General features: G+C 49.2%; 1 protein-coding gene across 1 annotated transcript; it reads left to right on the top strand.

Moving 5' to 3' along the window:
• The first annotated feature begins 717 nt into the window (after positions 1-717).
• Positions 718-15,748, top strand: LOC122393983 (nucleolar protein 3-like). Its single transcript, XM_043390506.1, has 3 exons — positions 718-1,190; positions 10,630-11,540; positions 13,308-15,748. The coding sequence occupies exons 1-3, from the start codon at positions 1,184-1,186 to the stop codon at positions 14,517-14,519; spliced, it is 2,130 nt and encodes a 709-aa protein (XP_043246441.1). The 5' UTR covers positions 718-1,183; the 3' UTR covers positions 14,520-15,748.
• Positions 15,749-17,544: the final 1,796 nt, after the last annotated feature.

Here is a 17,544-nt window from a genome sequence, read left to right as displayed (position 1 = left end):
GTCGTGGATATGGCCGCATATCTACATTCTACATACGGGAGCTTTTAAATGCCCTTTCATGTTTCATTTCCTAATCCTGTGTCTCAGTAAAAGCCGATGGTTTTCTTTAGAATTACTACCAATTAAGTAACATCGTTTGGGCACATCTTTGTTCTTCATCGTCCATTCTCTAAATCAGATTACGATAATTGACATAAGCTCCGATATTTCTGTTGCTGTTCCCACCTGTGGTAGCCGTCGGTCCACATTTCCTTGTACACTGATTAGCATTTTTACGTCGTTATACGCCAGGCACGCGAGCATGTATCATCAGTTGTCATTTCCGTATATTTTCTCGGACATTTTATGACGTGTTCTGACAACTTTCTCCAAATAACGACGATTTAGCTGTCTGGAAAAGAAAAACGGAAACTGACACGCCACGTGTGTATACGGTAGCCCAATTATCCCTAACATTCCGGCTCTTTAATCCATTCTTTCTGCGTGTGTTAAAAATACACACACCCATCACATCGCGGTGTTAGCCGTATAGTTTGCAAACCCGTTTCGCACGCGTTGTTTCACACGGCTCCCTCGATCGGCCGCGAGTGGCGGCACCCGTTAGTGTCTGCCCCCCCCCCCCCCCCCCCACCTGTCCGGTTCGTCACTGTGTGGCCAGCACGCGCCCCCCGCGGCGGCAGACGATCCTCCGTCGGGCGGGGGGGGGGGGGGCTGTACCGTACCGGCGTTCGACGCCGAGTGGCATAGATCCCGGGACCGGCCTGACCTGCCCCGGCACCAGACTCGACGGAGGAGGCACGGGCCGACTCGGAGATGAGCCTACAGTGCTGAGCAGGCTGTGGTGTGGCGTGAGACGGTCCCGCTGCTCACGGAACTCAGCGGCGACTCACGGGAACTCACCGGGTCACGGAAACTGACCGAGGGTCACGGAAACTGGCCGAGGGTCACGGGAGGTCTCGGAAGCGCAGTGAACAGAGAGCGGTGAGGGATCAGCCTCCATTGTGCACCCAGACGTCAAGTCAAAACAGTGGCCGTGAACGGTGGTACCTCCCGACTAGCAGTGCTCACGACCAGCAGTGGCGGTTCACGGTTTGAGTGACACCTCACGGACTACCATCAGCGAGTCAGAGGGGCTGAGCTGCGACTCACAGAGCCGGCTGCGGCTCTTTGAGCTCGCAAAACCATGGTTGGTGAGTACTTAAACTTGTCGCTAAGGAAGTGTGCATGCCATTGACTAAGTCGATGTATGGGTGCTCCGGTTGACATTCATTGGCCCTGAGGTACGCATGACAATGATTTCCCAGATAAAGTTCTGGCCAAGGAGAAAAGGAACTTATTCGACCGAATCCTCAGTGCATGGAGATAAAAGCAGTGCAATGTTGACACCATTGCGCAACAATGCGCACCTGTAGTTGATATTTTTGTTCGGTAACGGTCAATTTGATTTACATAATAAACAAAAACATCGACATGTGATCCTTTTGTATGAAAAGTAACAGTCTACATGTTATTTATAAACCACTGCAGAATTCCATCCAACTTTCTCACACGGTCGAATGGACCCCTTTAGTTTTTACAAATGACTCGCGTAAAAGCGGCAGATCATGACGAAACTTTCAGCACCCACGGGTCCATCAATTTTACGCCTAGCCCCGCCTACTTCAGATGACTTCGGCGTTTTTAGTTTTACACGTTTTGGGTCATCGGTCATGAGAGGTTATCGGTAAGGTTATTGAAGTTACTCGTAATCAATTGCCGATCAAATTGAGCTAGCAAATCGGGAGAGCGGCACCCATGGACTCAGGAAAATATTCCGAATCAAATGATATGCAAGATGATATTGATCTCTTTTGATCAACTGCGTGATATGAAAAGTCATGACCACTGACCACCTCTTACCTAAGGTTAACACATTAACTTATCATTTTCCAGAAACGTATACGATTCGACAGCCTGGTCATGCCACTATGATGGTGCCGAAATCACATCTTGACCATTTTTGGCGAAGTTGGATAAGTTCGCCAAACACCAGACACCTCGGGGGTGTTGACCTGACCCTATAGAGATCACCGGTTATAGCCTGAGACCTAAAAGTCGTGAGTACCAGTTGCTGCGTCTCTAAAGGGGGCACACGCTCATCCTCCCTCGAGGCTCTAGCTCCATTAGGCACAGAGGCGGATCCAGCTCAGAGTTTTTTTTGGGGGGGTGGGCAAACCATAAAAATTTATCGATTCTTTCCATGCCTCGTTCATAATAATAATAATAATAATAATAATAATAATAATCCATAGGCGTAATGTTAAAATTATGCCGTTTGGGAGGGGCAAATGCCCATTTCCCCCCCCCCCCCACCCTGGATCCGCCACTGATTAGGCAGGGGCGTAACCACGCTCAAAAAAATGGTGCGGACAAACTGAGGGGGCGCCATCCCTCAAAGGGGCGCGATCGCCCAAGGGGGTGCCATTGCCTATGGGAATGGGGTATGTAGCTTATAGGGGCGCCTCCATGCGATCGCCTTGGTAGCGGAAGAGTCGTTTGTGTAACTTTTTTCAGAGGCGGTGCGCCGTTTGCGGCAAATATATAGATATTAAAAGAGAACAGAGAGGGAGCCCATAAAAAATGGTGTGGACTTTCCGCACTGTCCGCTAAGGTGGTTACGCCACTGAAACGACTTGTATGTTCTGCCCACCTCTCCCCTAGGCCTAGGTAGCTATATAGAAAACGGATAGGTCCAGCAAGGATTAATAAAGAGAATGACAGAAGCTGAAATGGAGGACGTTATCTTCAACAGCCTCTATGTCTGGGCCCGGTAAAACTCCGTTTCGCAACTCCAGAGCTCATTATGCATGTCAGGAATTATGCACTTACCATGCATTTAATTATGTGATTATTTAATCACAAGACTATATCATCTGATCATGTCATTCACCGTTAAAACCTGCGTCAAGAGGATTTTTGTGGCACATGGTGAAAGCTGGAATGCGATTCATTATTCAGGGCAATCTTTCTTATAAGCCTTACAATTTTTTAGGAGTCTGAACTTTGTCAATCATTAGTGGTTCCATCTTGTCTCAGCGAAAAATGAAAAGAAAAAATGTGTCTGCACTCTGCACTTCTGCAGCTCAAAAATTGGTTTTAGATACATTATGCTCGACTGACAAAATGAAAACTCATGCCAGAAGCTAAACTGGTATCGATCTTCACTGCACGACTAGTGCCCTTGCTTCTGCAACTTTGAAGTCATTCTCTAACTTTGTTTGCATTTGTTATGGTTATTATTTTACAAAGTTGTACTTCGTCCATCGTATAGTGCATTTTATCTTATGGATTGGGTACGCCTAAGGCTAGACTGAAGCAAGCGAGGTATACCGACTATCGTATAATGATCACTTCAGTAGAAAGCATGGACAAAAAACTGAAATCAACACCGCATAGACTAGTATTTCTTTCGTAGGAATCGTTGCCAAACGAGAGGGCCGCCGTAGTCTGTGAACCCATATAGACGGTGGCAGGCAGCTCGCATGGCCGGCGATCTATCAGGTTCAGAAAATTTCGCGGCACAGCGTCTGGATCACTGAAGGCAATCGATTGTCGTCCCGGTAAGTTTCCCCATCGTGCACTCACCTGTGCTGGAGCGATAGTGAGACCTCTGGACAGATAACAATCACTCCCTAGCTCCCAGCAGCAGCCGCTTTTTGCAGTGCACGTCATCAATGATACCACGTATGTCCGCGGCACGTGATGGAGCCAACGCATAGTTTTTTCTTTCTCTTTCTCTCTCTCCCTCTCTCTCTCTCTCTCTCTCTCTCTCTCTCTCTCTCTCTCTCTCTCTCTCTCTCTCTCTCTCTCTCTCTCTCTCTCTCTGTCCATGTAACATTGTGCCTTTAGTCTCTTATTCTTTAGGTATGTACGTTGCACTTATACCCGGCTTAGATGCAAGCTGTATAATACAATTTGGCTCGGCTTATTTAGAAACAGCATATTTTCTTGAGTGCCGTGCCTAATCTGATTGCTAATGGCACGTCCTCACGGTATGCCCATTCAATTATGCATGCATTTGAAACGGTAACAGCACTGTGTCCAACAAAGCTCCCCGGAGTATTTTAGCAGACCAATCAAGGGTAGGTAGTCCGGATCCGAGTTAGCCTATAGCACGGAGCCTATGCACTTAGCTAGTGGCGTTGGATAATCATGACAACTCAATGCCCATGCTATTATTTTTCTACCACGTCCAACAGCACGCAAATATTCAATTATTGAGTTAGCAAACGTGAATGTAAGCACGCATTAAAATATGCCATCAGTTCTATACAACTGAGAGAGAATGATAAGCCAAAAATGGTGCGAGCTTCAATCCGTTGACAGTAATGATACAAATGATGTAAAGAGTGAAGGAGCCGAAGAGAGAGAGAGAGAGAGAGAGAGAGAGAGAGAGAGAGAGAGAGAGAGAGAGAGAGAGAGAGAGAGAGAGAGAGAGAGAGATGCAGAGACAGAGAGGAAGACAGATAAATAAGCAATGAAAGAAAGAGAAATAAGGGCGTGATGAGACGGACGGATCATTACGCGACACGTTCGTCAGAAGGTGTGTAATATGATCGGGTCAGAGCCGTGTCTTTGTACCCAATCGGCGACCCGGCGGCAGTAATGCGGCGTCTCAACAGAGGGTGGGGTCGTATTCAGAGTCTCTGTTCCGGGAGGGATGGAGTCCTCCCTTCCGATCATACGGCGGCGCCTCTCCCAGTCACCAGCACAGCCAACCTCGCCGGGATTTGGGACGAAGAATGGCGACCGACAAAACAAGGGCACTGCCGGGGAGGGGTCGCAGATGAACCAGGTCCTCAGGTCGGATGTGCCATCTCTCTCGGCTTATCTCCGCATTGTCTCGGCTGCGGGAACTCCGGCGCTTTCTAATGATCATTTTTACCGGCTTATGTGCCATAGTGTGCCAGATTTAAGATGATATGAGATCCTGTACACATTCTAGGAAAACTGGCCGGACTGACGAATGATTATATCCTACTTCTTGAACATGATCATAGACCGGTTCCCGTGCAATAGGGCATTAGCCAAAGACATCGCGACTCGGCTCAAGTAGTAAATAACGACTGTCTTAGCTGGTATGACAGCTGAGTAGTGAATAGTTGCATCAGTGTGGCATTGTATAGTATGTGGGTGACTTTGAATTCTAAGGTAGCGTTGTCACAAATCTCAGATAGCATCGCCAAAACACGGTAACAGAAGATTCCCTTTTACTGTGAAATGCTTTTGAAATATTGCATGGTGCATTGTACATACTTACATTGCACAATTCTCATCAACTTATTTTGACAAAACATAAAATAAGCAACGGTTAGATAGAATAACATATCAGCATGACGCACTACACAGTTTGTAGTGCATAGTTCTGTGTCATAAGAATTAAGAACAATAGCCCACGGGCGTGACATTCCGAAATGTATTGGGAGGATGGTAACTTTTATGATATCTAAGTCATTTTCATCATGCAGTGCCATAGGAGTCATACTAAAATCCCGAAATTATTCGTAGGACTCAAGCCCTACCAAGCCTATACAAAACAACATCAATGAATGTACTCAATGTTTGATAAGCGACTGAGGTTGATGAGTGGAAGATTCAAACGTAAGTAAACGGCCTTCGTCTACATGACAACCTCAGAGAGCACTTATAAGTGAGATTCCTGCAGCTTATGTCCCCAGTGACCGGAGAAGACAGCCTTTAACCCGCGCGGGGCTGGGGAGGGGTAAATTTTACCCCCCTCGCGAATTTTTGCGATATCTCAAAAACGGCGGCGCGCAGCGCCGCCAAACTTTCAGTACCTTTTCTTACATCAATCTGACACGCTCCCTGAAAATTTGAGCGAAATCCGTCGGAAATTTTTTGAGAAATTGACGTTTTAGTGACGTCATGTTCGCCATTTTCGCCTCAAAAACGGCAAAAGTTCAAACGCCGCTAACATCTTCATTTTTAAAGAAATCAAGACGTAACAAAAAGGGTTATACGTAATTTTATTTTGTCTATCAAATGGCTATCTCGGTTTTTTGAAAATTTTGGATTTTGGCCTAAATTTAAAAAAAAACTGACTTTTTTGGGAAAATCATTATAAAATCCAAAATTTTGAGTCTATCGAAAAAACCGGAATATATGTCAGAGAAGTGGTCTATGTGCACCTACATACCAAATTTTAGAAGAATCGGTTCAAAAATGTGGGAGTTATTCAAAATTTTATGACGTCACGACACACAAAATTTTTAAAAAATGACTTTTTTGGAAGTTCTAGATCTCGTACGGAAACAAAAATAGCACCATTCGATTCGCCGTGAAAAACTGCATCAGATAGACACCTTTTTAAGCATTAACAACCAACTTCAAAATTTGACCTCACTTGACCTGACCTTGACCTGACCTCGACCTGAAATTCATCCAGAGGTGGTCCATATCACTTATTGAGTGTGCCTATTGAATTCTATGAGTAAAATGACCCATAAAACATGTGTCGCACATGCCCTTTTCTATATTTTGTTTTTTGGTGACCTGACCTGACCTGACGTGACCTTGACCTTGACCTCTGAATGATATTGTATGCAACGAATATTGTCTTGGTAGCCTAAGAACACGTTTTGGGCGATCAGTCTCAGTCCATGACTCCATTCTTCGGCAACTACGGTGCAAGGCCGATACTGTAGAAACTTGCAATTTGTACCCTTGACCTGACCTTGACCTTGACCTCAAACTTTAAAATAAAGTACATGTTTTTAGTAGTTCGTGATGAGAGCTTTCGATTGGCGTTTGAATTTTCCAAATCGGACCATTAGTTCGGGAGATAACAGGGGGGTAAAATTTACCCCCCCCCCCCAGCCCCGCGCGTTCGGCTGGAGACCCCAGCCCCGCGCGGGTTAACTTCTCGACCACGTGTATCTAGTGGTGGTGATTATTGCCCAGATCTGCTGTCAATCGGTAGGTCACACAGCAGTGTGACTGTCAGCCTGTCAGCCACAACTGTCAGCCACAATCCCCTCCTGTCTGCACTGTAGACCGGGCCGATGAACTCACCGAATTAACCGCACTGTCGACCTGCCACCCACCGAGAGGAGGATATCCTGGATTCATTTTTCAGACGGTAGGGATTAGAGGCACGCCATCCTTGTCATATAAATTTGGTGTTAGGCACGGTAAGCAGGTCATGTCATAACTCAACAGCTAAGGTTATGGAAAAAAAACTATTTGATGGCATTGACATCACAGGGATCACTCAGATAGCATGAGTTAATGACACACAGCTATGTAAGCTATAAGGGAGAAAACCGTATGCCTTATTGAGAAGAATACCTTCTAGAGAGAAGAATGCATGAGGAAGCTGTTGAAAACATTTTTACGATGCATGATATGTCAGGCGACAATAAAAAGTACCATGACCATTGACCACCTTGCCGCCTCGCATGCCATCAAGCGATCAATCGTTCGTTAAAACAACTGGTACGCCGACAAGACATTTGCTACGGCTAATTCAGTGCCAAGATACGCTGCAAGATGACTCTTCACTGCCCTGGCCTGTACTACAGGATTCTCGGTGAATGAGACACACTGTGTCCCGGTTGTGACCACGTTTGTACCGCCCTGGTTTCTCCGGCAATCGCCGCGGATGGGTTCCCAGAAGGTGAATGAAACATGACATGTCGACGGTATTGAGGCGACTTTTGGAACAGGCATAAGGCATTGTGAATCCGCAATTTCTCTAACGTACTTCACGTTTCTACTGAAGCTTTCTTTTGAAGCTTCAAACTCAAAACATGACTCAAAACGTATTTATATGGCTAGGGCAAGCTTCCATGCAAACATAGCTGATTCGGCGACGAAGGCGCGTGTTTATCAATAGTCCAATACAGCACGGTTTAGTGCTCGAGTGTACACGATTCCTCATTCAGAACATCTTATGCTCGGCACCTGTAAAAGTACCCTATCACACTGCATCACTACTGTGTGAGCGACGTATTGATCCACGCGTTCGGAATGCCAAAAATCGCATTCCATTTGCGGTAAAATGATTGATTAGGTGATTAGGCGACTGTACCAGACCCGTTTGTAATCATTACGACACGCCGTGAAAAGTCTAGTCGTTTGGCGGTGCAGAATTGCAGCAGGAAGATCTTTGCAGGCATAATTTGATCGATAAACTTGCATGCTATACGACCTCGTTCCTTGAGAGGTGATTGTTTTATAAACGACGTGCTACGCACGCGTGAGTTTCGGGAAAATGCGTAGCTATAAAACATTCAAATGCTAATCGTATGGTTTTATTTCAATTCCACTCAAGACTAGCATTCTTTGAACTTTGAAGTCCTGTAAGGGTCATAGGTACACCGGTTGACCGTTAATTATGTCACGTACCACATTTGCGTGCTATAGCGATTAGCGACGGTATAGGCCCCTGCCACATTTCAGGTAAATTGCACAAAAATGTAGCTTGCATTTCTTTCCTAGGATGCAGCCATATGTCAAAGGAACGACAAAGATGCGCACCTTCTCTTGAAATAAGAGTGCAGATTGGTATGTAAGGTTCTTTTTTTGCAGTCGGTATCCAAGTCGTATGTGAGTCTTCTCATCTTCTCTGAGTAATTTCCAACTCCTCTCGCCCACAATGCTTAGTCTCCTTCGGCGTTTTCTATGTAGGTGCATTCATTTTGCTGAATCAAAGCTATCTCATTTACAGCATATCTCGACGTACATGATAGTTATGCCTCGACAATGAACATATGTGGCTTACGTAAATCACATCCGGACCGGATGCATTGGCTTTAAATCTCCCTGGTCTCATTTTCTTATGAGTTAAGACGTCGGCTCTAATGGAATGGAGAAACCAAAAGAGCAAGTGTGTGGAGGAAAGGCAGATTATGTGCACTAGAAATATAATTGTGGGATATCTCGTTACGGTAATCGTCACTTCCAGCAAACATGGGACAAGCAATCATTCAATATCTTCATTTTTGCGATATTTAAGCCAAAAATGGCACATTCAAAGTGTACTCGAGCACTGCTGTGGGGCGGTGGACGTCAGCAGCCTTGGGTATTTGCTGTGCCGAAGGCCCATAATGCGGCTGTCTGCTGGTAACATGTTCTGTGCCTCTCAGTCCTCAGCGTGGACAGTGGACACGCTATATGCCTATCATCCACCAGCGTGAGCTGAGGCTGCAGACACATTCTGTGTCCGTGCCGGGCAGACAGAGACAGTCTCTCAGACCTCAGCGTGGGCCGAGCCGGCTCTCTCAGCCCTGTAAACCCCACTGGAGCCTCGGTACCGTCCTGGACGATAGTTCTCCGTCCTCGACTGCCCGCGGCCGGCGGCTGACACCGAGTGGCGCCATCCCGGATCGATGGCTTCCGCCGCAGATAACGCACGAGTCGACGGTTGTTAGATATATTTTTACCTCTTCGCCGGCCGCCATCCCGCCTTCTGCCTCGTGACCGGTGCTTACCGAATAGCCGGCTGTATTGCTTTTCTCTTGGAATTGGTACGTATCTGATCAACATTAACCCCATAAGCGCACTTTCCGTGGGGCGAATAATAGAGTGCGTCATTCATGTAGCTCATGGAAAGTTGGCGTGGCTGTACTCGTAATAGCAAGTATCACTGCCAGTGCCTGCGTCAGTTAGCACAATAGAGCAGAAGGTATCCATATCAATCGAAGTTATATGTACGCACACCGTTCGGAGAAGCCGGAACTGATATCTGCCTGGGTGATTCTTGTCATCGATTATTCATTATGTTCACCTCACTGTACCGGTGAGAGCGTACTGTGCTATTGCGTCTCAGACATATCCCGTAGCGAGGTTCAAGTGGAAGTTCATTAGGTACCCACATATCTGCCGTCTGGTTGCAACATTTTCTTCGCAGGCACCATTGATCTATTTCTCATTCATGCCTTGAAGTGATAGCACCTATAGGCTATAACGAAATGCTTTCAGGGCTGCTCGACTTCTCTGAGAAAAGAAGACACCACGTAGCATTCGGACGTGTTTGTGATAAATCGCACAACGACCTATTGGAGTCACTGGACAGATTGACACTGCCACCAACAACAGATAATGGAATGCAGCATGACGAACCTATGTAGACGTTCAACAGCCACTTGCAGCCATGCTTGGTTGTTTGTCCGTTTGTGACGGTCCGTTGGTGATTGGCAAGCGTGAACTACCTACTACTTTGGTTTAGAAAGAAATTGAAGTATTATGATTTTTTATCATTACCTAATGAATAGGACTACATTCGACACCTTAGGCTGCAAAGGTAGACCTTTTGATGAGCTGAAAATAATTTCCTAGTCGCAGGACGTTTTCAAGTCATGCCTGCTTAAAGTGAATGAAAATAATTTCTCGGACCCCGTGTCCCTGTCTCTGACCCCGTGTCTCTGTCTCTGATCGTGTCTCTATGTCTATGTCTCTGTCTCTGACCCAGTGTCTCCGTCTCTGACCTCGTCTCTCTTTCCACAGCCGGCTGGCTGGAGGTGCCGTCCGGCCTGTGTCTTTCCGTCTCTGACCTCGTGTTTCTGTCTCTGACCCTGTCTCTGTTTTTTTTTTTTTAGTCTGACCTCGTGTTTCTGTCTCTGTCCACAGCCGGCTGGCTGGTGGTGCCCTCCGGCCTGCTGATGCTGGCCCTCTCAGCCTGGTACGGCGTCAACCAGTACAGCGCCTCCAACGCACCGTCACTGGCATCGGTCAGCGCTCGCCGCTCCGGACCAGGGCCCGGCCGCTGCGAGTGCGCGCTACCCGCCTCACTTCGCGTGGTGCGCATGCTGCACCACGTGTTCCCGCCGCCGATCCAGCACAGGATGGGCGGCGCCGAGGAGGTGCCCGATTTGTCCCAGCTGAGCACCGCCGAACTGCAGGCGCTGCTCGGACTGCCCGATGATCTGATCCCAACCGAGCAGGAGATTGCCGAGCTGCAGGCGCTCCTCCAGGAGAACGGTGTGCCTCTCAGTGTGCTGATGCAGGCCGGACAGCAGAATAAGGCTCATGAGGATGAGCTGGCTACCCTGGAGACCGCTTCCGCGCCTGGAGACCTGCACGACGCCATGCTGGACGCTCACCCGGTGATGGAGGACGTGCACGCGCCGCCGCCACCCGATCCGCACGTGCTAGACGCCCCGCCGGATCCACACGTGCCCGACCCGCACGCCTTCGACGCGCCCGTGGCGGATCCTCACGCCGCGCCGCCGCCGCCGCCAGATCCGCACGAGATTCCGGGCGCGGCCGCGCCGGCGCCGCCGCCGCCGCCGCCGCCGCCCAACCCGCTGCCGTCGATGACGACTGGCTCGTTCGGCGTGCCGTTCAGCCAGGCGGCCATGGACGCGGCGCACGACGTGTTCGACGGGGCCAACGTGCCGATCGCGGCTGTGTCCAACCCGTTCCCGCAGCAGCCGTTCCCGGCCGACTACGCCGACTACGGCCAGCAGTTCCTGGGCCCAGCGGCGTTCCCGCTGTCGCCCACCTCCTACTACCATCCGGTGCGGACGTTCAAATTCAGGGTGAGTGTCAGGGGACAGGGGTGGAGGTGCATGGAGGGTGGGGAAAGGGATGAGTGCGGAAAGAAAGACAGCAAGGAAAGCCAGACCCACAGGAGGAATGTCGTGCCGTCAAAGAACGTGTTCTAACACCGACAGCTAATTGTTTTCAATGTATTTGCCCTCAAAGACTGAATCCGGTAACCAAGTAATAATATTTCATGGAGCTTCAGCTTCCAATGCACTTGGTCGCTAGGCTTTCTCAGCTCCCACCATAAATGGTGACGGTGGCTTCCGGATAGGAAATTTGACAAAACAACAAAAATACCTAAACATTTGTCTTTAAATGTGCGTTATATGTCTCAGTATTCCCCATCTTTCCATTGCATTGGGCTGCGATGTTACAGTTGGACTATTTTCCCAACTATATTTTCCACTACATAAGTATCAATAGTTTGTTTGAAACCTCGGCAATAGCGAAGGAGCGAGAGCTGGCCTCAGCGGCGCGAAGCGTGATAAATGGTTTGATGCAACGGAAAAGATCGAGCGTGTACGTAGAATGCAATGCAAGTTTAGACGGAGATGAAGAGTCACGAGCTTGAGCATTGTGATTCTGGGAGTTTGACCGATTATCTTGTTGTTCCGCTGTATCAAAGTAATCCTAGACACAAAGATGCTGCTCCATTATCTAACGGCATTTCTCCGTCGAGTTTCTAGTGGGTCATGCAAAGGTTATAAGGTACATGGCATTCAGATTGATGCGTTGGATTGAATTAAAATAATGAAATCACTCCTAATTCAATAAACCCTGGAAATCACTCGCAATAGAAATAGAGTACATGTCATTTAATGCTCCGGATCTCTCGTTGGTTTCTAAAAATACCAGCTAGCGATACTTTAATAGCCTAACTATGCCAACTTAACTCAACTCACTCGGCCAAATGGCAGTTCTTATCATATGCCTTCACGTCTTAGCCTTTTATTCGACGTTGAAAAAAGATAGCCTTCAATAGCAAAAGAAACCCAGCATATGTCGCGAGAGTAATCATGACAACCTAATTGTACCTAAAGGTGCGATATCAATCGTGAGCTCAACAGCCCCCAGAACCATTTCGGATATGTCTCTTAATTAGATCATACAACGTTGCAAACCTTTCAATCTAAACCAGACCAGATAGTAAATTGGCATTTAGTTCATACCTAATTATTCTTCGAAAATTTCCCTCACATTTTTCCCTATGTCATCCAATGTCATCCAATGGCATTTAGTTCATCCATGTCATCCAAAGTCATTGCATCACTATCTGTAAAATATGTGATCCCATTGATCGGGTTAGTTCTTGGATTACAAGGTAGATAGGTACATACATCTGATTGGCTTTTGACGGCAATGTGGTTGATGACATAAATATTGAGTGTCCGTCTGTCAATGTATCTGCCTATTTTCATGATGATGTCTGTATGTCGTTTTAGGTTTACCGGGCTGTCGATCTGTCGACCTGTTCGTCTGTCGGACGGTCTGTCAGGTTGTTTGTCGGTCTATCTGTCGGACTGTTTGTCGGTCTGTTGGTCTGTCGGTCTGTCAGACTGTCTGTCTGTCAGCCTATCGGTCTGTCGGTCTGTTGGTCTGTCGGTCTGTCGGTCTGTCAGTCTGTCGGTCTGTCGCGTTCTGTTTGTCTGTCTTTCCACTTGTCATTCTCTCACTTAAGTATTTCCTTCCCTCCTGTGCTGCACCTCCCCTACATAGATCCCTCGACTGCAGTCAGTCTTACATTCCGTTTCTCTTTTCAGCTGTTCGTGCCGACATTCCGCGAGTTTTTCGGCTTCCAGTTCGCCTCGCAGACCATTGTGGAGATCTACGTGGCCAAGAAGCCGGGCGCCAACCAGTTCACCGGTATCCCGGATGCCTTCTTCGAGAAGAAATACTGGAACGTTCTGTTCGAGGTGGACGGCAATAAGGTCATCAGCACGATGCCGACGGTGCTGGCCGACACGCCTGCCGGCAGGACAGCGCCAGGAAAGGATGACATAGTGGCCGAGACCGAGTATAACCCGGTGATCGGCCGGTATGAACCCAAGACGGGCGGGGCCAGCCAGCAGCCGGCGCCGACGCCCAGTGAGGACTACGGCTACGACTCTGGTACTGTTGACTTTGAAGATTACGACTACGAACAGGAGTCTAGTGATTATGGATACGATTCAAACAGTTATAGTGAGAAATCCAATGGATATGAATATGATGAGAATGGGTATGAATACGACTCGGGAGGCTACGAGCAGAGTTCGAGCGGCTATGACTACGAGTCCGGCGGCAATGATTACAGCTCCGATGGATACGGAAATGGGTGGCCAGCCAATCCAGATGACCAGTTCTCACGGCGCTCGGGCGCAACCAGTGCATCGTGGCGAAAACCGAACAAAACTCCCGGCGGCGCGTACCGTCGGGGTCAGAGCCGCACTCGGCAGCGGTCACCGGCCCGCGGCGTGAACCGCATGGGAACAGCCGCAGCTGGCAGCCGAGCCGCGCCGGCACGAGCGAAAAAGAGAACTTCGCACAACTCCAACCGGAGGCCGGCGCAAAGTTCTCGGCGGCCAGTTCCTTACGGACCTAACGCGGGAGTTCCGTCCAGAAACCGGCAATCTCCGGCGAGCTCACGGCGCCGGACGAAGCCCGTCGCCGCCCACAAGTCGAGCAGGAGAGGTTCGTCGCAGCGGCGCGGCTCGGCCCCCGCGCGGACAGCGCAGCAGGGGCATCAGGGCCGGCGCCCGGCCCGTCATGGGAAGCCGGCTCCTGCGCCGACCCCGCCGGGCTGGCGGCCGCCCCAGTCCACCAACTACCGCTCGCGGTGGCCCGAGCAGCTGGTGGCCGACTACGAGGACAACGAGCTACGCCGAGAGGCGCACAGGAACCAGCTCAAATACAAGGCCAAGCACGGCTACATGCGGCGCATGTCGCCCGAGCGCTACACGGCCTGGCAAAGCTCGCGACACCGGCGGTCGTGACGCGTTCGGCGCGCCCGACGACCCATTTTGCGACGCGCGTCGCGGATTTGGCTGTGCGAGACCGGTCTGGCGGGCAGTGGTGCGCCGGGACGGTGACCTGGACGCGTTCTGGGCGCTGACGCGCCAGGGGAGCGGCGCCTGCCGGGTCCGACTGCCGAGGGTCGGAGAGGGGAGCCGATCAGAACGGTGATAGCCGAGTGAAGTTGTGATTCGCGGCAGGTGTGGACAGACGTGGGACTCACACGACGTGTCGGGAGTTCAGTGTGAGACTGTGCAGTGTGCGCGGTGCGCCGATATACCTATGAGCATTACGTGATGTGTTCATCTGACTGACGGCTGGGAGCCGGCGGGCGGCTGGGTCCGCTGCCGCTGCCGCTGCCGCTGCCGCTGCCGCTGCCGCTGCCGCTGGGAGGTCGCCACTGGCAGACGGTCCGACCCACAGCGCCGTGGCCGGCGGTCGCCGGCGGTCGCAGCGCGCGCGGCACCCGTGCCTCGCCGGCGCCGGTCCGGTCCGGTCCGGTTGGTCCGGTTGGTCCGGTCGGACGGTTCCGGTTGGTGTCGTCTGCCGCAGACCTGCCAGACCTGCCGGCACATCCTCCCGGCTCGGTCAACTGGGTCAGCGCGCGCCAGCGGCCGGCTTTCTCTCGAGCGACGCGCGCTGCCGACTCCGAGGTACGCCGCGGAAGCGTCACAAACCGGCCCCTCCAGGAAAATCCGACACAGGGTACACGAGCAGGCGGCTGGCATTGTGCCGGCTCGTAGAGAAGCGATCGAATGGGCACTGATCGGGCATTTCTTGTCACTCCGGTATTTTGTTTTTATCCGCAGGGAACATGCTATACTGGTGCACAAGATTGGAATTAATGTCGCCGAGTTTAATGGCGGTCGAATTTCTAACGGCGATTGGTCTAGATTACCACGATTTTCATGCTGTGCAATGTTACATTTGAAGCTCCTCTGACATGGCATTCGTATTTTATTTATTTATTTTCAGAAAGGTAGCTTCTAGCTAAGGAATAGTCATTGTTATCTGTCTATGCCTTGGTGATATGTACTTGTATATTGACGGTGTTGAATGCCCGTTGATTAAATATTATTTTGCTCAATCGCCATTTTATGTTGGAGTGATGTTTGTTTCTAATATGTTCGACTCGGCATTATGACCAGTGTATGGTATGCTCCTGTCCTACCCTGTGAGGAACGGCTGGTAATATATGGGTGCGTGAACAGTGAGCTTTAACAGTGAGCATTTTGGCTTTATTTTGGTGGTATGGTGATATTTGATAAGATGGACCAATATTCACGTAGCAGAGCTCGATTCTAAGAAAACCAGATGATCTATAGATCATTGAGATGGCTCAAAGCGGTACTAATAGTAAGCATATTTCCTGTTTGTTTCATTCATACAGGGAAAAATTTGGAAGACATAGTCATGCACTTAACATTGAGCGCGTGCTCTTCATGAGCCCTTTTTCGCTCCAGACGCAGACCGACCATGGGAAGGGTCTTTTCATCAGACGGCCGCTCGTCTCTATCCCGATTCCCGACCCCGTGAACCGCCACCTCGATCCTAACAGATGCCCTGGACTCCGAACCGGTGAGCTGTATTTGAAGCATCCTGTCCTGTCCTGTCACGTCCCTCAGCTACCGTTTATGCAGGCTGCAGCTGCCATACTGCTGCTAAAGGCACACATCCCACCAGTCACTGGCACACTTCGAGGGCCACCCTCATCAAGTTGTTAACCCGCGCATGACTTGGGGTATTTTCCATAACGCGAGTGACTGAGGGGGGGGGGGGGGGCTCTCCAGATCCCCCCTCCTATCTCCGAAACTGCTGCGCTGATCGTCATAATTCAAAGAGCGTCTGATAGCCGTGGAAAAACTGTCGGGCGAAAGCTATTTTCATTGACCCCGAGGTCACTGATGACGTCACAGGTTAGGTCAAAGTAAAGATTATCAGCATTTTTGCTTGTTCACAATTTAGGCTCTCACCACCGGCTGACAAGTCCCATCAGGCTCATTTTGGGCTTAGACACGCTTGATATATGCACTTTAGATGCCCCTGAGAGTACCAAACTTTTACTTAGATTTTTTCAGGTCAAGGCCAGGTCATCCTAGGTCACGAAAATTGTATATCATGTATTGGTTACGTCACGCATGTTTTATGCTCCATTTTACTCGTAGATTTCGAAAACAATGTCGTCTGTGTCATTTGAGGTAATTTTCAGCTGAATTAACCGGAGGTCAGTCGTCTTTCAGGTCAGAAAAGGTCAAATTTTAAAAAACAATTTTTTTCAACAAAAAAGGTGTAGCAGATGCAGTTTGAGCCCAGGAACACGATGGTGCCATTTATATTGCTGTACGATGTAAAAAATGTACTGTAAAATTGTTATGAAAAATACACAATTGTAAAATTTTGACAATATGGTGCAAATAACTTAACCCGGCCGGGCCGGGGGCTAGTATTTGTTTGCGGAATAGTGTAGCGGAGAATCTGTATTAGAGTTGCAAAATTTCCCTACCGCACTACCGGCATGCCGGTAATTTTTCACTACCGCAGGTTTTTTCGTGGTATCTGGCATGTCTTGCCGGTAGCATGCCGGTATTTTTGATTTTGCACAAAAAATTATCAGCATATGATTCAAACTTTGGACACTAAGAGGCTATTGAATTGTAATAAGTTGGACAATGGGTGGCTGTTGGGTGGGGCGGTTACTGAAATTGCCAAAATGTGGCATCTCATGTAGGGGTAAGCCAGAATCAAGAATGCAGGTTTTTTAGTATGCCGGTAATTTGGCGGTTTTTTTTTGCTTGGGGCGTGGTAGCATGCCGGTATCCCAGAAAATGTTTGTGGGGCGGGGCGGTGCCGGTAGCAGCCCATTGGGAAAACTTTGCAACTCTAATCTGTATTCTGCCTCCTCCGCACCACTCCACCCACCAGGCGAGCGCGGTCGAGGCAGTGCAGTGTGATGAATTTAAAAACTTTTCAATGCCGTTTCTCTGCTTATGAGTCGATGTGTTCAAA

Source organism: Amphibalanus amphitrite, unplaced genomic scaffold (genome assembly GCF_019059575.1).
Source record: "Amphibalanus amphitrite isolate SeventyFive unplaced genomic scaffold, NRLGWU_Aamphi_draft 000567F_arrow, whole genome shotgun sequence".
Classification (NCBI taxonomy): domain Eukaryota; kingdom Metazoa; phylum Arthropoda; class Thecostraca; order Balanomorpha; family Balanidae; genus Amphibalanus; species Amphibalanus amphitrite.
The sequence above is the reverse complement of the archived record's forward strand: the minus strand, read 5'-3'. Positions and strand labels throughout refer to the sequence as shown.

Coding starts and splice junctions, on each gene's coding strand:
- LOC122393983 (XM_043390506.1), top strand. Junction 11,541..13,307: donor TGCGGACGTTCAAATTCAGG/GTGAGTGTCAGG, acceptor TTCTCTTTTCAG/CTGTTCGTGCCGACATTCCG.